Source organism: Vipera ursinii (genome assembly GCF_947247035.1).
Source record: "Vipera ursinii genome assembly, chromosome: 6".
NCBI classification, from domain to species: Eukaryota; Metazoa; Chordata; class Lepidosauria; order Squamata; family Viperidae; genus Vipera; species Vipera ursinii.
The window spans coordinates 60876264-60897710 of NC_139515.1; the positions used below are offsets into that span (position 1 = coordinate 60876264).

Here is a 21447-nt window from a genome sequence, read left to right on the forward strand (position 1 = left end):
ACGCATATTTTATACTGAACAAGCTCTTCTTGGTGATATAATCCTATCTTTACAAAGATCACTTCATCCTTGATGGCCTTAAAAAAAATCCACTTCCTGTAGAAAAAGCTGTGCCTAACTGGTTGACAGAGATACCTGGAGGATTTAAAGGAAATAAGGCAAATAGGGGATGGAAAAGGGTACTATATTAAACTTTAGCTGTTACTAAAATTGAAAAATAAAAATAATTATAGGTAATCCTCAACTTATGACCAGAATTGAGCCCAAAATTTCTGTTGCTAAATGCCACTTAACATTCATTAACTGAATTTTGCCCCATTTTAAGATATTTCTTGCCACAGCTGCGAAGTGAATCACTGCAGTTGTTCAGTTAGTAACATGATTGTTAAGTGACTCTGGCTTCCCCATTGACTTTGCTTGTCAGAAGGTCAGAAAAGGTAATCATGCAACTCTAGGACACTGCAACCATATGAATCAGCTGCCAAACATCTGAATTTTGATCATGTGACCATGGGGATGCTGCAATGGTTGTTAGTGTGAAAAACAGTCATAAGTCATTTTTCAGTGCTGTTATAACTTCAAACAGTAAATGACTGTAGGTAAGTTGAGGACTACCTGTAGTTATTTTCTCCCATTTGCTTGATGGTACGTAATTGATCAATCAACACACATTTTAAAAGCAAAAATAAATTCCTCAGTTTCTGTAAGACTTTCTATTGAAATGCAAAATGATTTGCTCAGGGCATGTTGTAAGAACCTGTAGTTTCTCAAATGCAATTATTGCATGGCAACCACATGTTCATGAATGCAATTTTTATAATGTGATACACCAATGCATACTTTTGTAATTTGGGAGACATAGGAACCTTTTGAAAGGCTAAGGATATTATAGAATTTGTATTTAGTCCATAAGCAACTTGGCACAAGCCACAACACACTGCTGTAATTATCCATGAAATGGGCAGTCACTGTGTTGTTGTTAAATATGGTAAATATATGCATATCTGCTTAATTAGAACAAAAATGCAGGTTTAAAAATAGATGCTGTGTGATTATGCAGAAGAAACAAATTTCTTGCCTGCAAATACCTGTTATGCTGACAGAGATCAAAGGAGAAAGTGGAAGAAAATATTGTAATTTCCACAGCTCCAAATAATCTTCACTGATAAGATTTTCAAAGTGGTTAAACCTAAATGCATATGATTTGAGAATATGCTGGAACTATAATCACAGGAGAAAAAGAGCCAGTGTAATATGGGAAAAGAACAAAACAGTTTTAAAAAATCAGGAGAATGGAATAATGATGTATGTTTTATGCCACTTGGTCTTAAGATAACATTACAGTACAGCTTCCCTGGAAAATATGAAAAGCAAAATTGAAAAGCAAGACCAAAGAAGGAAGAGGGAAAGAAAAAGGAGCAATGTTTCATTATTGTTCCTAATTTTGTATTATGATAACATGAATGGACAATAGAAAGTCTTGTTGCAAGTAATTAAATCAGTTCTACACTAAACAGGTGATAAACCCATACTTGAATCTCCATCCCCCAAAACACAAGTAAATGAAACATACTTGTTTTCTGGTGAGAATAAATAGATGGACCAATCTTCTCGCAACTCACACCAATCTGGTTTGTAGGCCTCTATCATCTTCTTTATACGGAAACACAGGCTCTGTAGAGGCAGAAGCAGAAAATCAGAAGCTGTTGAGCAGTACTTGTTTCCCTTTCTCCCCTCCTTTGTATCTATCATGCCCAGCTAAAAATCACCCATGTACTGATTGATCATCTTTAGTTGTTCACTATCTAATATACCTTCTGCAGGTTATACAATCACCACAAAGATCATACCCACAACGCAATGATGGCATGATTAGAGTATTCAGAAAGTTTGCTCTGGTCTGCCATGGAATTATTTATCACATAGGAATGGAATGGAAGAATGATGAACAATGGCTAGAATACTGCAGTAACATAATTTGCTTTGAGACCCTTGAGCTGCTTGGATTCTCCCTTAATCTTCCTTTCCTTCTAAATGGAATGCTGCTGTGAGAACTTCTTCCAGTGATCACTGTAGAAGTAATCACACTAAAGTTTTGCTATGATTTTTCTTTTGCACTGTACATTAATATTGTAACATTGTTCATTTACTATATTTTTTCATTTTCCAATATATATATTTTTTAGTAAAGATGGAAAAAATATTGCAGGACCGTCTCATCCCAATGGGATTGGCCTGCCCCACCAGGCCCAATCAGCCAAGAGATTCTGGCTGGCGGGGTCCAAGATAAGAGGCTTCTCTGCTGTAGCACCTGCCCTTTGGAGCATCTTGTTTCCTGGAGTGAGATTGGTTCCAAGCTTCTTGACTTTCCACAAGAGCTTAAAGATCTGGCTCTGCATGTTGACCTGGGGCTCCTATGAGGGGGCTTCAGTTTGGAGGTTGTTGACAGATATGCTAATCCTACTCCCTCCCTCCCCATCTTTTAGTTAAAGTTGAGTAATATTTATTGTGTATCGGCTTTGTAATATTTATCTTTTTAATATTGTAAATCACCCAGTTACCTTGTGACAAGGTGTGTGGTCAATATATTTAAATGAATGAATGAATGAATATTTACATAATCTATCTCTTCATCATCTTCTCCATGGTCTTTCCGATTGTTCATTTCTGGAAAGATGTCCTTAGAGATTGTGGGCATTTTGCCATTGCAGTCCTGGTGCTTGCTTGGCCCTAGAGTCACTCCTATATTCCATGATGGCTTGTGACTGGATAAGACTGCTGGAGCCAACTCCAGTTCAGAGGAATCTTTGGTATCCAATGAAAATGTCCGTCGATGATGGTGAATTACTGGTCTTTCTCGTTCTGCCTCTGTTATCCTCTGCTGCTCCCCAGATAAAAGTGATTCATGTTCAGCGGAAAAAGGCTTGTGTTTGAGGCTATGACCTCGAGCAAGGTTGTTCCAACTGGAACGTCTGCTTCCCCAGCTTCCACCATGATACCGAGCCCCGTGGTGATGACAGCTACGAGAGCTAGACTGTAAGAAAGCCAAAAGAAAACCATTGAGTGCTTCCACTCAGAACAGGAGGCTGACATAGCTTCAGTCATGCACCAGCATACTTTTAGTTATTTATTATACATTTTATACTACCACATTTGCAAGACTTAACTCCCACCTAATGTTCCCTTCTCAAAATAAACAGCAAGGAAGCAGATAAGTGGACTAATACATGGAAAAAATGAGGTAAACTTTTCACTTTCTTTTTATCTTATTCAATAACTGAGGGTGTTACAAACATTCAGTGTCCTCCTTTTTGATGCATGACTTTTCTCTGGTTTTTCCCTACCCTTTTTCATATATAACCCAAGATGATGAACAACCCTCTGAGGTGAGCTGGGTGAGAGAGAATGAGTGGATCAAAGTCATCCAGCCTATTTTTCATGTCTAAAGTGGGATTAGAATTTACACCTTCTTGGGCCAACACTTTAATCACTACACCAAACTGGCTCTTTAGCTAAAAACTTAAATAAAAACATTTAATTACATATTTAATTAAGTACCTAAGGGAGCACCTGCGGCCGGCGTCAACTTCCCTCCGTCCAGTGCGCTCCCACAGAGAGGGCCTCCTCAGGGTGCCACGGTCAGAGAATGTCGACTGGTGACCCCCAGGGGGAGGGCGTTCTCTGTGGGTGCGCCAGACGTTTGGAACCATTTACCGGTTGAGCTCCGGATGGCTCCCGACCTTCACTCCTTCCGACGTGATCTAAAAACCTATTTATTCGAACAAGCCGGCCTGGTCTGATGGGTTTGGGGTTTTAATTATTGATTTTAACTAATTTATTGTATCGGGCACAATTGTTTAATTTGTTTTAATTTTTGTATTTTGTACTTTTGGTATTTATTGCCCTGTACACCGCCCTGAGTCCTTCAGGAGAAGGGCGGTATATAAATCAAATAAATATAAATATAAATATTGAATCACTTAATTAAAACATTTAAAATGTAGCCTTACTTTTTTTTTTAAAAAAACCTAATATTAATGGAAATAGTTATAAGACCCCAGGTGGTGTCAGTTCCACTAGGTAGGCCAGACCAGTAAATCAATTCCACACTAAGGCTGAAACTATTTTTATTGAAATTAGCTGTAAAAACACAATTTTTCAAACCTAACTCTGCTGTATCTCCTCTCCCTGCTTATACTCCTATGATTTAATGAAGCATCTGCCTGAGCCTCTGCCAAATATTATATGTCTGTTATAGACATCTTTCATCTTCCATCACTTGGGTAACAAATCTTGTGTATCTCCATGAAAGCCATTTTCCTTGGTCTCTCTAGGTGGCAAACACAATCTAAAAAGATGTTCTCTCCTTTTGTGAATCCTATTCAAGTAAATGTCTTCTTTAATATGATGACTACTATCATTCAAGACCACTTTTTGCCAAGAGGGAATTGAACTTTATTCTTTCTCTCCAAGTATAGGATTGTGTCCAGTATGGGTGGGAAATCTCTTAACTGCCCGAGACTATGTTGGAGTCCAAAATTATCCTAGTTGATGGACATAATGAAAGAATGTATGATACAATCATCTGAAAGGACATCTGATGCCCTTTCAGCACATCAAACTAGTTTATTTGTAAATAAGAAAAGTAAAGGCTTATATTAAATGTAGTTTTAATTGCATTGGCCTAGTTCTTATTTTCATTACATCATAGCCAGTGTTAACTACTATTCAGCAGAGTTTCTTAAAGTTTCAATTCTTAGCTATTTTGTATAATCCTATTCCTTTCAATACAAGGAAAAAACAATCCATTATCTCCTTTTCTGCCATGTTAAAATGAAGACGGGTAGGGAAAGTGCACAGAATCAATCAAAGATACTGACTGCAGAATATATAAGTGTAAAAGTTTACATAATGATTCTACTAGTTGAAGGCCAAATTCTCAGATATTGGGGTTGGAAGATGATCCTAATATATGACTGTTAATGTAAGTAGGTTACAGATGGATTTAAATTCATTTACTAAAGACATCACACTGCTTTTTCGGGATTCAAGGGCCATGAGGATATCTGACTGCAGAGTATTGTGGGGTGGATTCATCATTCCAGCAGTTGCCCCAGGCTGGTTTAGACAAGGAAGGCTGGGGTCAAGATGTCCATTTGGAGTCATGGGAACTGCACAAAGCTTTGGATCTGAGAAAAAACAAAAACAAAACAGACAAAACACACAGAGAAAGAGACATAATACCCAGGGAGGATATTTTTAAAGCAATTTGTGCTTTAAAATAAACAGTTCAACATACATATATTCTAATTCCATAGTTAAGTCTCTAGAAAACAAGGAACAATATGGAAATAAATTAATTCCTCTTTCCTCCTGCTCCTATTCTAACAATGTTTTATGCTATGCTTATAGAAGCTTGGAAATATTTGATGAAATTCTGCACCAATTGAGTGAGAGAAAAAAAAACCCTTATCCTTTAACATTTGCTTAACATTTTCCACCACAGGTTTCTTTCATTGTAACAGAATGAGAACTACTAGACAAAGGTAGTCCAGTGTTAGCAGTTCAGAAGTAAATTTGTGCTGAATGCACAGGCATCTGCTGCTAGCCACTATGATACCAGAATGACAAAAAGTATGTCATGAAATCACAAAGCAAGCACCACACTTTTGCTCCTGCGATGCAAGTATACAAGGGTAAAATTTGTTCATCATTTTATTTGCACATTTTATCCCAAATCCCAAATTTAGTAAAAGTAAGCAGAAAAGTTTAATTGGAATGGTGCCATGTATTTTCCATTCTTCAGATGAGTTAGATACTATAATTGCCATCATTCCCAGCTAGCAACAAATTATGTATATGCACTGCAAATTTAGGTAAACAACAATAAGATATACTGGGCTAGAAAAGAAAGCTAAAGACCAGCAGTAATTTGTGGCACTGGATATCAATCTCAGTCCTTTTGACTAAAAAGGGGGGAAATGTATATTTATAGCCATTGTCATGTATGGTGCGAAGTTGGAGTGAAAAAAACATACAACATTACTCAGAAAAATACTGCAAAATGCAATTTCTCATTTGTGTTTGGTCTTCAAATGCTAAAGTTCTGATTTCCTTTTTGTTTCCAAGTGATTGCTTGAATTAATCTTAGATTTTTTGAACTCCTTCTAATATATATTTTTCCTGCAAGTTGACTTAGCTTTATAATCTATATAACTGAGCTTCCTCCTGCTCTTTTAAAATATTCTGAATTGTTAACTTTGACAAAAAACTCTTTTGTAGTCAAGGGTCATGCTTGATGTTTTTAAGGTGGCTCTGGCTTGCAAAATGTATAGAATTGTATCACTTGTATGGGCCTGGGATTTTTTTTTTGTGATATACTTGTTTTAGAGCTTATACAATAGTTTTCATCTGTTTCCCATCTCAAAATGTCAGAAAATTGTACCATTGCTTTTCAGCAATCGTGACTCCAAGGACAGCATCTGACAAGCTTCATATAATACTAGTTACATTGTTCTCCACAAATGTACTGATCAATTTCTTTCATCTTGGCTTTTACTGTTTTAATTCATCAAAAATTTAGTGTTACTAATCAGTAGCCATTAGATATTTTGTTATGGTTTTGAAAGTTACTATTTTTTGTGCCCCTTCATGGATTATTGCCTTGTCGTGGTGAAGGGGCTTATGTAACTCAATGAAGCTATGAGCTATGCTGTGCATGGCTACCCAAGACGGACAGGTCATAGCAGACAGTTCTGACAAAACATGATCCACTGGAGAAGGAAATGGCAACCCACTCCAGTATCTTTGCCATGAAAACCCTATGGACAGTACCAAAAGGAAAAAAGATATGACGCTGAAGATGAGCCCCTCAGGTTGGAAAGCATCCAATATGCTACTGGGGAAGACCAGAGGGCTAGTACTAGTAGTGCCAGAAAGAGTGAAGCAACTGGGCCAAAGCTGTGGATGTATCTGTGGATGTATCTGGTGGTGAAAGGAAAGTCCAAAGACTGTTACTCATCCCAGCTTCTGCCAACCTAGCAGTTCGAAAGCACGTAAAAAATGCAAGTAGAAAAATAGGGACCACTATGGTGGGAAGGTAACAGTGTTCCGTGCGCCTTTGGCATCTAGTCATGCCAGCCACATGACCACGGAGACGTCCTCGGACAAGCGCTGGCTCTTTGGCTTTGAAATGGAGATGAGCACCAGCCCCTAGATTTGGAAACGACTAGCACACATCTGCGGGGGGGACCTTTACCTTTACCTATGAAGCCGTACAGCACCTTACAGAATCACACCAAAAATGATGTCCTTATTTTTATTTTTTATTTTAATTCCATTTATATCCCGCCCTTCTCTGAAGACTCAGGGCGGCTTACAAGCTTATCATCATGGGGGGTTGGAATGCTAAAGTAAGAAGCCAAAAGATAACCAGAATAACAGGCAAGTTTGGCCTTGGAGTACAAAATGAAGCAGAGCACAGGCTGATAGAATTTTGTCAAGAGAATGTGATGGTCATAGCAAACACTCTTTTTCAACAACACAAGAGTAGGCTCTACACATGGACATCACCAGACAGTCAACACAGAAATCAGATTGACTATGTGCTCTGCAGCCAAAGATGGGGAAGCTCTATACAGTCAGTAAAAACAAAACCAGGAGCTGACTGTGGCTCAGATCATGAGATTCTCATTGCAAAGTTTAGGCTTCAATTGAAGAAAGTAGGGTAAAACACTAGGCCACTCAGGTATGAACTAAATCATATCCCTGATGAATATACAATAGAGGTGACAAATAGATTTAAGGAATTAGATCTGATAGACAGAGTGCCTGACGAACTATGGATGGAGGTTCGCAACATTGTACAAGAGGTAGCACCTAAAACAATTCCAAAGAAAAAGAAATACAAGAAAGCAAAATGGCTGTCTGAGGAACCTTTGTAAATAGCTGAGGAAAGAAGGGAAGGGAAAGACAAAGGAGAAAAAGAAAAATAAGCCCAACTGAATGCAGAATTCCAGAGAATAGCTAGAAGAGATAAGAATGCCTTCTTAAATGAACAGTGCAAAGAAATAGAAGAAAACAATAGAATAGGGAGGACCAGAGATCTCTTCAAGAGAATTGGAGATATGAAGGGAATGTTTCATACAAGATGGGCATGATAGAGGACCAAAATGGCAGGGACCTAACAGAGGCAGAAGAGATTAAGAAGAGGTGGCAAAATTACACAGAAGAACTATACAAGAATGAGCTTAGCATCCCTGATAACCATGATGGGGTGGTCACTGACCTCGAGCCTGACATCCTAGAATGTGAAGTGAAATGGGCCTTAGGAAATTTGAGCAACAACAAAGCTAGTGGAGGTGACAGTATTCCAGCTGAGCTATTCAAAATCTTAAAAGACGATGCAGTAAAAGTGCTACACTCAATTTGCCAGCAAATTTGGAAAACTCAATAGTGGCCACAGGATTGGAAAAGGTCAGTTTACATTCCAATTCCAAAGAAAGGCAATGCCAAAGAATGTTCAAACTATTGCACCATTGCACTCATTTCACATGCTAGTAAAATTATGCTTAAAATCCTACAAGCTAGACTCCAGCAGTATGAGGATTGAGAACTTCCAGAAGTACAGGCAGGATTTTGAAGAGGCAGAGGAACTAGAGATCAAATTGCCAACATACGCTGGATCATGGAGAAAGCTAGGGAGTTCCAGAAAAACATCTACTTCTGCTTCATTGACTATACAAAAGCCTTTGATTGTGTGGATCACAACAAACTTTGGCAAGTTCTTAAAGAGATGGGAGTACCAGACCATCTTATTTGTCTCTTGAGAAACCTATATGTGGATCAAGAAGCAACAGTGATAACTGGACACGGAACCACTGATTGGTTCAAAATTGGGAAAGGAGTCCGGCAAGGCTGTATACTGTCGCCCTACCTGTTTAACTTATATGCAGAGCACATCATGAGAAAGGCAGGGCTAGATGAATCAAAAGTTGGAATTAAGATTGCAGGAAGAAATATCAACAACCTAAGATATGCAGATGATACCACTCTAATAGCAGAAAGTGAAGAGGAACTAAAGAGCCTCTTGATGCGGGTGAAGAAGAAGAGTGCAAAAGTTGGCTTGAAACTCAACATTAAGAAAACCAAGATCATGGCATCCGGCTCTCTCAATTCCTGGCAAATAGATGGGGAAGAAATGGAGGTAGAAATGGAGGCCTTTCAACTATGGTGCTGGAGAAGACTCCTGTGAGTCCCCTGTACTGCAAGGTGATCAAACCAGTTGGTCCTAGAGCAGATTGACTCTGACTGCTCTTTAGAAGGCCAGATCCTGAAGTGGAAACTCAAATACTTTGAGCACCTAATGAGAAGAAAGGACTCACTGGAGAAGCCTAATGCTAGGAAAGATTGAGGGCAATAGAAGAAGGAGACGACAGAGAATTTGGTGGCTGGATGGAGTCACTGAAGTAGTAGGCATGAGCTTAAATGGACTCCAGAAGATGGTACAGGACAGGAAGGCCTGGAGGAATGTTGTCCATGGGGTCGCAATGGGTCGGACATGACTTCCCAACTAACAAGAACAATTTTTTTGTGCCGTTTGAACATTAGGGGTCTGATTGAAACTCAACTGAGAACATTAGGGGTCTGATTGAAACTCAGCTGAGAAATTGATTTGAACACCTTTATCATCATTATTGTTGTTCCAATGAAATTATTTTAATTTTATCAGGATTGACTAAGCCTCTGTTGCATTCTGAATTAAGTTATTCATGCATCTTGGATAGAAGAAATGGCATCTGAATTTCTGCAGTGTAATACAGCAAATATTCCTTCGAAAAATTTGAGAACTAGAGATGTAAATGGACTGAACGATTCATCTCTGTGGATCCAGAGTATATCTTGGAGAGGAAGGAAGGAAGGAAGGAAGGAAGGAAGGAAGGAAGGAAGGAAGGAAGGAAGGAAGGAAGGAAGGAAAGAAAGATACTTTCCAAGATGTTATATGCTTTTATATAGACACATATATTGTGTATTCCCTGCTAATACCTGAAGTATCCTGGAACTTGTCAAATTCTTCAATATTTGATGAACTCTGGTCCTCATCTGAATATGAGCGGTTAGCATCACCCTGCATTGGGAAAATAAATGCAAAGACCTGGGAATTGTGAGCATCATGAGAGCAACAGAGTGATTTCCCTTTGATTTCAGAGAATTGCAAAGGTGGAAAAATACTTTATGGAAATAATTGGACAATATACCACTACATGAAAGAAATAATAGCATTCAGATTATTAGATATGAAGGAATGTCTGAATGGTTCAATTTTCTCTTTTTCTAGCAATTTAAGGCGGCTTAGAGGAAATAAAAGCACAACATAAAAGAAATAAAAATAATAAAAATTAAAAATAGTAACATAATAATCCCCCACCCTTACTCCAGCGACAACATACACTCATACCAGCCATTTAATGGGCTCCATCCCACTCTGGGTTCCCCAGGCCTGCTGGCAGAACCATGTCTTCAAGGTCTTCCGAAAGAGTGTTAGAGTGGGGGCCAGTCTAATTTCTGGACGGATGATGTTCCAGAGGGAGGGAGCCACCACAGAGAAGGCCCTTCTTCTGGGTTCCAGCAGATGTATTTCCTTAGTGAACAAGACCCACAACATTCCTTGCCTCCCCACTCTAGTGGGTCAGATGTGACCGGCAAGAGACGTTCCCTCAGATAACCTGGTCCCAAGCCACAAGAGCCTTAAAGGTGACAACCAGTACCTTGAATTGCACCTGGAAGCACATAGGCAACCAATGCAGCTCCTGCAGGAGAAGTGACACATGTGCACACCGAGGTCTGCACAAACCATGTATAGACACAATATATGTGTCTATATAAAAGCATTTTGCACCAACTGGAGCTTGTGGATGCTTTTCAAGGATAGCCCCATACAGAGCATTGCAATAGTCAAGACAGGAGGTGATTAGGGCTTGATTGACCGTGAGTAAAGATTGCTGATCCAGGAAAGGGAGTAACTGTCGCATAACCGACAGTTGCACAAAAGCCCTCCTGGCCACAACTGCCGCCTATTCTTCGAGCAGGAATTGTGAGTCCAGGAGAACCACCAGATTATGCACTAGGTCTGTTTGGGTCAGTGCCACCCCATCCAAGACCAAAGGTGGCAATTCTCCATGGACCAAATAACCCCAAACTCAGAGCCACTCAGTCTTGCCAGTGTTCAGTTTCAACCTGTTGCTCCCCATCCAGCCCCTAATAATCCCACATGCTCCTTCAGGTTGGACCTATTACAGATCTCTTCTCTGTGCCAATGTCATCAGGCTGGACCTACGAAATGGGCCTTTTCCCTGGTAGCATCTATGAAAGTCCCCTTCACCTCCAGATGCAATTTGCTATGCAACTTCTAGTCTTTTGTAAGGCATTAGGAACCTTACTCCCCCCCCCCCGGATATTTGGATGTGCCCATCCTGAGACATAGTATTCATAGGGTTTGACAGCTTCTTTTTGTTTTGTTTTGGTTTTTGTTGACTAGTTGCTTTGAGAAGTGAGCAGCCATATAAACTGATCAAATACATCAGTAATATTTTTGTACGCATTTCTGATTTGAGCACTGCATCACAATGCAGATTTTAAAAAGCAAGAAAATAGATTGAGTTCATTAAATTCTATTCCAAATACATGTCTTTTCTATCCTGAGATGTCATATACTCATGAATTGGTAGTCATAATTTTCCAAGATTACTCCCAACAAAACATGATTTAAAACCATCTCCCTCCAGATGAGCGATAAGATCGCTTACCTAATTGACTTATGTATTTTATTAGGCTTATAAGGTGGATAAGATTTGACTAATGGTAGTTTCTTAAATGACAAGGTTACTCTAGACATTGGAAAGTTTAGCTGGGATGATATATTTTTTGTTAATAGGAGAGTAGATATAACTCTCGGTTTATTTTGTTTGTTCCCTTTGTACTATTTGTTGTCATTTTTAATGTAAATAATTAATAAAGATTATAAAAAAAACCATCTCCCTCTGTTCTGTATTTATCAGATGTGTCAGAATTCAACTCCCAAAAGTTCCACCTCATGGAAACGGTATGTATTGGTAGGAGTGATAACAGCTATTGTTTAAGGCAATGCCTGGTTGGCAAGGACTGACTTATAAATCATTGGAAATCTGACCTGAATCTCTCCCTTATTTGCAACCGACCTTCCTGAAAGCAATCACTGTAGCTACTCACCTCTGCCTGGAATCCCTCAACTAGGATGGCCACCAGTAGGTTGAAGAGAACATAATTTCCAAACGTCATGAGAGCCACAAAATAAAGGGATGCCCATGGAGAGGTTGAGGCCATGCCATTATAGAGTACAACATTCCAATCCTCCTGTGTCAAAATCTGAATGGTAAAGTTTAAGGTTATATAGTTAAGTCCAGAATAAGTGCCTTTGGCAGAAATATGGGATATATATATAAATAAACAATATTTATTATATATATATATATATATATATATATATATATATATATATATATATATATATATATATATATATATATATATATATATATATATATATATATTAAATAAATAGATAAAAAACAAGATGTACTATCAGAATGATTTGACAACAGGAAAAGTCTCTAATATTTCTATTTTAATATTGAACATAACATGGGAAAGGGTGCAATCATGACATGATTTCTATAAACATATGTCTCTAGCTATATGGTACTATGCCATTGTCAGTGGCAATCTCTAGAAAGGACTATATCCACAGATTACTGCAGTGTGAAAGATACAATAGGAAGGGCAGTTCTGCTTGTGAAAGTTAATAGGTTTCAAGTGAAGGTATTATTGTCTATATGAACTCTCTTTTATGGAAAAACAATGGAATACAGTTCTATGATAAGAAGACTGAAAGTTTAAATTGTATCCCCTCTTTGTTCCTTGCTCTACTTTGGACTCACCTGAAATACAGTGACAATGGCCCAAAGTAAGGAGTCAAAGTTTTTCCGGTCAGGGACTGTGTCTCCTGTGTCAGTTCTAAGGCTAAATTTACAACCAAAGATGTGCATTCCAAGGATGCTGTAGGGAAAAATAATGTGTTATGGTTTTGAAAAGATCACAAAACATAGAACATCAGGGTTGGAAGGGTCTTTAGTCCGATGCCCTGCTCAAGCAGGAGACCCTATATCATTTCATACAGGTGGCTGTTCAGTCTTTTCTTAAAAGCCTCCAGTGATAGAGCACCCACAACCTTTGAAGGCAAGCTGTAAAGCATCAATCAATGTCTGCTTCTTTTCAAATTCTTAAGTAATTATTATCTAAATTATTCCATTTCAAAACATGTAGGGTAATCTTTATGTGTTTCCGCAAATGTAAAACAACCCTATGAAACAGAATCAAAATGGAAACTCTAGTCTCCATAACTGATGGCATTGGTTAACCTCCTCACTTTTCAGATTCAGACATATCCCGAAAAAAACTTATCAACGTCATTTCTCAATGCAACATTAGTAGTAAAAACAATAAGACAGATGGGGAAATCAGGTTTAGGCTCAGAGATTTAATTTGCCTTTATTGACATTTTCCTTTCTCAGTGTTTAAGCTAGTAAAATGGAGCCTACTCTATATTAATCTTCCATATTCACTTGTTATTTCCATGGTATCTTTCTGCTTCCATTAAGAAATGCTAACCACACATCCTATACAGACCCTGCTGTCTTCAGCATGCATTTCATCTTCCTACCTGAAGATAAAGATAAAGAGCATGAGGAGCATGCAGAAGGTTGCTACATTATCCATTGTCTTCATCAGTACCACAAGCTGACGCCTCAAGGCAGGCATGAATCTCACCAGCTTCAGCACCCTCAATAGCCGGAATGTCCTCAGCACTGACAGGCCACCATCAGCCTGACCTATGATCTCCCAGATGCTGCAGATGCAAATAATCAGAAGAGGACACACAAAAGTGAGAGAGAAACTGCTAAGACCATAATTAGATTGGAAAAATAGTAAAAGGGATTCAATAAACAACCCATTTCATTGTCATCTCTCATTAAGTTTAGGTTCTAAGCAGATTCTATGTATGAGAGCATTTGTGAGTGTAAGAGAGAGATAATTTCTCCATCAAATGCACTGGAAACTACAAATGAATTGTTTCTGGCATAATCCAAAGGCTTCCTTAATCTTTTATACACCCTAGCTAGAAGGGCCACTGATATTATGGGAGGTGAGAAATCCAGAAAACCTGGAAGGTCCAATCTGATACAACTAAAACAATATCTGACTTAATCATGTGTGATCAAAATACATTTTGTAAATATATGTGTTGTGTGTGGTTTTCTCTAAGAATATATTTATGTGGGTGGGTGTTTTTCTGTGTGCATACGCATGTGGGTGTGTATCTATAGACATATATATATCTGAGGAAGTGAAGAGGGTGAACAAGCAAGATTATTAAATGAGCAAATAGTAACAGCAAAGGATTTTGGCAGGAAAGAGTAAAAGAGAAAGAGGATCAAAGGGAAGGTGAGACAGGGAGAGCACAGACTACTGATGACTGCTGCTGTTGACTGTTTCCTGAATGTTACTGATGCACTGATGCACATTGCACTCCTGATTGTCCAGTGAAGCATCGTTTGTTGCCAACCTATTTGAAGCAACTTCAGGAAAAATATAAGGAAGCAGTTCAAAGAGAACAAACTGAATAAAGAAACAGGGAGCTGTGGATAAACTTAAGGGAGAGGCATTTATTTTTGTTTTGTTTATTGTTCATATAAAGAATATGAACTGTTCTTTTGAACTGCAGGGGCTGTGTCATGTTTGTTTCTTTCCCTAAAGTTGACAATAATTAAACATCCTGCAAGTGCAGGCTCACAGCCTGCTGTACGAGAAGATGAAGAGGGTAGAGGCAAAATTGTCCATTGCTCAGTATAGTGTCAAAATCAAGAGAAGTTATTTCTTTCTATTCTGCTTTGATTGGACCACAATACATTTGGTTCTGAGCACAGCATTTTAGAAATTACATTGACAAATGGAACATGTCCAGAGAAAGCAGCCAAGTTAATTAGGGTCCTGAAAGAAAAAAAGGTAAGACAAATGGTTGGAGGCATTGAGTATGTTTAGTCTGGAGAAGAGGAGCCTATAGAGACATGATAACTGTCTTCAAGCATCAGAAGGGCTGTCATGTAGAAGACAGGGCAGAATTGTTCAGAGTTGTTCCAGAAGACACCACAATGGGTTTAAACAATGGAAATCAAATTATGGGGAAATGGATTTCTGTGGGACATCAGGAAAAGTTTCCTAACAGTAAGAGTTTTTCAACAATGGAAAAGACTGCCTGGGGGAAGGCACTGGACAGCCTTTAATTGGAAATGGTTAAAGTGAGGCTGGCCAGCCATCTGTCAGAGATGCTATAGGAATGGTTCCTGGACTGAGCAGCGGAATAAATTAGATAATTTCCAAAGTCCTTTCCTGCCGTGCCATGCCATGCCATTGTTTCTTCTATGTATGTACATGTCTGATCAATAATGAAGACTGCCATTTCCATCAGTAGCCTCTATATCTAGAAACACAAAAAATCTTTTAAATATATTCAAACAGATGGCTGGGGCTACATGTAGAGGAAACACCATTGTTTAACTATAGATTAAGGCAGTTTTGTATGTTTCTAAAGATAGGAATTCTAAATATAGAAAGAAGTGTTAGAAACTGAATGCCATATCTAGGAATAATGTTTTACGTTACAGGTAGACCTCATTTTAACAAATGCCCTCTTTAGCAACTGTTCAAAGTTTACAAAGGTCCTGGAAAAATAACTTTTTTATAGGTCCTAGCACTTGTGGCCATCACAGTGTCCCCACAGTTACATGACTGAGATTTGTGTGCTTTGCAATCGGTGAGCATTAACAACTGCCGCAGTGATCATGTGATCACTGCATGCTTCACAACCAATTTCAGACAAGCAGGATCAATAGAGAAGCTGGCAGTCAAATCATGAATCTCAGTCATGTAATGTCTGGTCCCAATTATGGTCATTAAATAAGGACTACCTCGTTATACTGTATTTATAGTTTTGCACAAATTATTTGTTATGCTGATTTGGCAATATAGCGCTATAAAACTGGAAAAATATTTAGCAAGGATTTAACATGATATTCCTGCTCTCATATTTGACTGCATGCATTTATAGAGCAATTATCTGGTCGAGTGACTTTGGCCAGTCACTCTCTCTCAGCTCAACTCTCCTCACAGGGTTGTTGTTCTGAGGAAAATAGGAAGAGGAAGAAATATTAGATATGTTTACTACCATATTTATAAAAATAGTAAAGCCAGGATTAAAAAAGTCTAATAATAAGTAAACATAGGCTATCCTGAATATAACTAATGGCAAAATCTGAAATATGATCAAATCTTCAGATTGCCTGACTCTACATATAACTATGGGCAGTTATACCATATTAATTGAAAAGGCAAGCTCAGAATAATAGTGTAAACATAATTCATTACTGCTAATCATTTGCCAGTCCCAGTCCTCACCTTTGGGCAAAATGGATTTGTTTAAAAATAATATGAATTATCACACACATACTTAAAATTAGTAGATATGATTTAGCTTTGATCTACTCTAATCTGGATGGGAAGAATCTAGCTATCATCATCCACTGTTGTTATGCAACATTTCATTATCGATTCAAGAAAGATTTGAATTGTCATTACCTGATGATGACAATGATACTGTCAAAAATATTGTATGGGTTGCGAAGGTAATCAAAGAGACCAAAGGCGGCAAGTTTCAAAATCATCTCCAGGGCAAACATGCTGGTAAACACAACATTGCAAATTTCCAAAATATTTGTCAGCTCCTCTGGCTAAAGGCAAAAGAAAGAAGCCAAGACATCAAATGCATTTAGGAAATGTCACATATTTTTCTACATGGGATACAGGAAATGGGAGCACCTGCATTAAAAAAAAAAGACATTTGGAACCTTTCAAATATCTTCCTCTAAGTGTACAATGAATGTGAACCTCTAAGACTACCATCTCTCCAACATTTAATGAATGTTAATATTCCCCCCTCCTTTCTTCCTCTTTTTAATTAATCTCGTTTTTAATTTGTGTGATCTTTTGCTCCAACACTGCAATGTCTATTAATTTGGTAATTTATTCATATTTTTTTTAAAAAAAATTATTTAGCTGCTCAGTACTTGAAGGCAACCGAGGACTGTTCCTCTAATTTTGAAGTAGATGCTGGATTTGCTATTTTTGCCACAGTAATCATTTATGATGATTTCATGATATAACTCAAAATATTTCCATTATTACCTATTGATATGGTCACTGCTTGTGCAAATTCCACAACATTGTCTTACAGCAACATTTGTATTATATTTGTAATCACTGGATTTCTTTTTCTTTTTATATGTTAGTATGGCTACAAAGGGGAAGAAATGGAGGTAGTGACAGATTTTATTTTCCTGGGCTCCAAGATCACCGCAGACAGGGACTGCAGCCAAGAAATTAAAAGACGTTTGCTCCTGGGGAGGAAAGCCATGGCAAATCTAGACAGCACACTAAAAAGCAGAGACATCACCCTGCCAACAAAAGTGTGTATAGTCAAGGCTATGGTCTTCCCAGTTACAATGTATGGCTGTGAAAGTTGGACCATAAGAAAGGCTGAGTGCCAAAGAATTGAGGCCTTTAAACTATGGTGCTGGAGAAGACTCCTGCGAGTTCCTTGGACTGCAAGGCGATCAAACCGGTCAGTCCTAGAGGAGATCAACCCTGACTGCTCTTTAGAAGGCCAGATCCTAAAGTTGAAACTCAAATACTTTGGCCACCTAATGAGAAGGAAGGACTCACTGGAGAAGAACCTAATGCTGGGAAAGGTTGAGGGCAATAGAAGAAGGGGACGACAGAGAATGAGGTGGCTGGATGGAGTCACTGAAGCAGTAGGCGTGAGCCTAAATGGACTCCAGAAGATGGTAGAGGACAGGAAGGCCTGAGGAACGTTGTCCATAGGGTCGCGATGGGTCGGACACGAATTCGCAACTAACAACAGCAACAACAATAATGGCTACAAAACTTCAGGATGATAAAGTTGCAATTCTTAAAACACATGGAAAACACCAGGTTTATGTTTTTCCATTTTGGGAGGATAGAAGGACTCCCTTCATCTTTTACTATCCCTACTCTGATTTTCTCCATTGTTTCTACTGGCATTCATCTACTAGTAACATACTTGGTCCTATTATCATAATCTTTCCTCATTACAGATAGGCTTCAACTTACAACAGTTCATTTAGTGACCATTAAAAGTTACAATGGCACTGAAAAAGTGACTTAAGACCATTTCTCACACTTATGACCATTGCAGCATTCGGATGCTACAACTAGTTCATATTTATGATGGTTGCAGGGTCCCAGAGTCATGTAATCCCCTTTTGCAACCTTCTGACAAGCAAAGTCAATGGAGAAACCAAATTCTCTTAACAACTGTGTTACTAACTTAACAATTACAGTGATTCACAATAAATGGGGCAAGAAAAGTTGTAAAATGGGGCAAAACTTACTTAACAAATTTCTCACTTAGCAACATAAATTTTGGGCTCAATTGTGATTGTAAGTCAAGGACTACATGTAGTTTCTCAGAAGTGGTCTAACTAACGCAGTTACATGTTGATTGTCATACCCAGAAGAGAAAAGGAGGAGGAGGGTGGAGAGAGGAGAGGATATAAAATGAGGAGGTTTTGGTGGGAATGGGAGAGGAAAAAAAGATGACAGGGAAAGAGAAGGGGATGGAGAAAGAGAGATGGAGAAGAGGAGAGGCTTCTTTGAGACAAGCAGAGGGAGAGAAAGGGATAGAACAGCACAAAAATTAATGTCAGAGAAACAGGCACAGGTTTGCCAGTAAAAGTGTGGTAAGTGGGTGTATGGATAGTCCTCAACCTACGACCACACTTGAGCCCAAAATTTATGTTGCTAAGTGAGAAATTTGTTAAATGAGTTTTGTCCCATTTTACAAACTTTTCTTGCCACATTTGTTAAATGAATTACTGCAGTTGTTAAATTAGTAACATGGTTGTTAAGTGAATTTGGTTTCCCCATTGACTTTGCTTGTCAGAAAGTTGCAAAAGGGGATCACATGACCCTGAAACATCATAAATATGAATCAGTTGCCAAGCATCTGAATGTAAATCACATGACCCTGAGGATACTGCAACAGTCATACACGTGAAAAATGGTCATAAGTCACTTTTTTCAGTGTTATTGTAACTTTGAACAGTCACTAAGTGAACTGTTGTAAGTTGAGGACTACCTGTATTTTATTCCTCCCCCCTTTTTTTGATTATCGAGTTTTTGACACCTTGCTAGGTGACCGGTGGTACTTGAATACTGCCATATCCTAAAAGCGGTACAATCTGTGAAAAGGTTGAAAAGCCCGGCTATAATTTAATTTAATCTGGAAGGTACCAAGGCCGTATACTTAGCCCACATAAATATTATAGAAAATGACAATGTAGGGTCCATAGGAAGCTGTTTTATCCAATGGGAATTTGCTTTATTTGTTAACTACAGCATGACAGCCAGTTTAACATAGTTGTCAAATGTCCTTAAACATCAAGGTTTACCAGAAGAATATGAGGTAGTCATTCTCTCTTAGCTAACCTTGTAATAAATCTGGAAAGGAAGTGGTATGTATGTTACCTTGAACTTATAGATGTAAGGGATGATGGTGATAATAATGATGATATAATATACCTATAATAGTCTATGAAGTCTACAGCAAAATTCTATGCTCTACTGAATCTGTGTCACTCAAATTACTTCTAGTTTATATGTAAATTATATAGACTGGGATTACAACAGTATAGAAAGCAGAAATGAAAGAAAGAACCAGAGAGTCTGATAGCACATTTAGCACTAACACATTTTATTATAAGGCATACGTTTTCATGAGCTGTAGCTCATTTTATCAAATGTGTGAAGTAGCTTTCAGAACTAGAAGTGTTCTGCACAGAATAATTATTAGTCTTTCCTTGCTACCATGTTTCTTACTTAAAGCTAGAGAATAAAATTATTAAACCTTGGGTGCATAGAAAATTAGGATCAGGTTCAGGATTTTTACACTATCCTTTCCTAGTCCAGATGTTTTAGATTACATTTCCTATTATTCTCATTCACTGTGATAATAAAATATACATCTGGTTAAGATCATGGAAATTACATTCAGTGGATACCAATTTGGGAAAGGCTACTTCAAAGCCATCCAGGAAATTACAAATAACATTCACTTACTGAAATAGGAAAATGCACTTCTACTTAGCTGAAAGAACAGAAGGATCTATTCCCTAGCTACCTGCCCTTCAATCTTTTTCTCAGCATCAGCATCCCACTTCCTGAGTGCTTTGTTCACACAATCACCTCTTTTTTTCATCGAGAGTTTGACAACTGCTGCCCCAAAATTTTTATTTTCTCTATAGTTTCCTTTTTCAATTCCACACTTCATTGTAGAATTCCGATCAGTGACATTATACTAATTTGAATTATACTAATTATAATTTACTTTGAATATTATACTAATATTATACTAATATGGCAAAAAGGGTGCTCGTAAGGAAATGGTACACTTTTCACATGCCAGAGATTTGATTGCAATTCCCAATTCCCCTAAAAACAAAATCAAAAACAGAATTAGAGGAGAGGAGCAGATGATTGACTCAATTTCCATCTGCTCCATGTTTCTCTAGCAACACAGAACACACACAGGCACACACAGAGACACCCACAATCACAACCACTCAAGCTCTGAAGTTAGTTTCAGTGTGGCTTGCTCCCACATGAACATTCATACGATTGAACCTAGGAATGTACACTGCAATAATACAATTTAAATTTAAGAAATATGCAAAGTATAAAGCTTTCTGCATTTTCTTTAAAACCATTTTGGATAGCAGTGAGAAATTCCTCACATGAAGTGCTTATTTTTTTTACCCCACTGGGATCACAGAGATCAACTTTCCTGTTTAAGTAGTCTCTAGATAAATTGGATAAATTGGAAATCCAGCTGAGCAATTATGGAGGGAAACAGGTAGGGAAAGATTGCTTTGGCCTATCATTTCCTCTCAATATTCCCCAAATCCCCAACTCATTCTTTTGAAGTGATTACTTTCTTAATATTTCACTTTTTTCATAGATTCCTTTACATTATTTTTGGGTTGACTATGATTTCCATTAATTACGGAGTTAATGTTTATAAAACAGTAGAACAGACATGTCAAACTCGCAATGTCACATGACGTTGTGCAACATATTGGAGCTTTTTTGCCATTGCTGGCAATGGGGTGGGCGTGGTTTCCTGTTGATGCATCCGGCCCATGGGCCGGCAGTTTGACACCCCTGCATAAAAGCTCTTTGTCTCAGCTGAGGAAGTGATAA

At 38.2% G+C, this 21447-nt stretch overlaps 1 protein-coding gene across 1 annotated transcript in view; it reads right to left on the reverse strand.

The window, feature by feature from the left end:
• Positions 1-21447, reverse strand: part of CACNA1I (calcium voltage-gated channel subunit alpha1 I) — a gene marked incomplete at both ends in the record, with an annotated part of 335073 nt that overhangs the window by 46987 nt on the left and 266639 nt on the right. The window contains 8 exons of the mRNA XM_083365368.1: positions 1574-1674; positions 2618-3034; positions 5020-5189; positions 10045-10153; positions 12247-12402; positions 12975-13092; positions 13757-13942; positions 16729-16880. Of these exons, the coding sequence (XP_083221494.1) occupies positions 1574-1674; positions 2618-3034; positions 5020-5189; positions 10045-10153; positions 12247-12402; positions 12975-13092; positions 13757-13942; positions 16729-16880 (1409 nt within the window). The remainder of the gene's footprint in view (positions 1-1573; positions 1675-2617; positions 3035-5019; positions 5190-10044; positions 10154-12246; positions 12403-12974; positions 13093-13756; positions 13943-16728; positions 16881-21447) is intronic.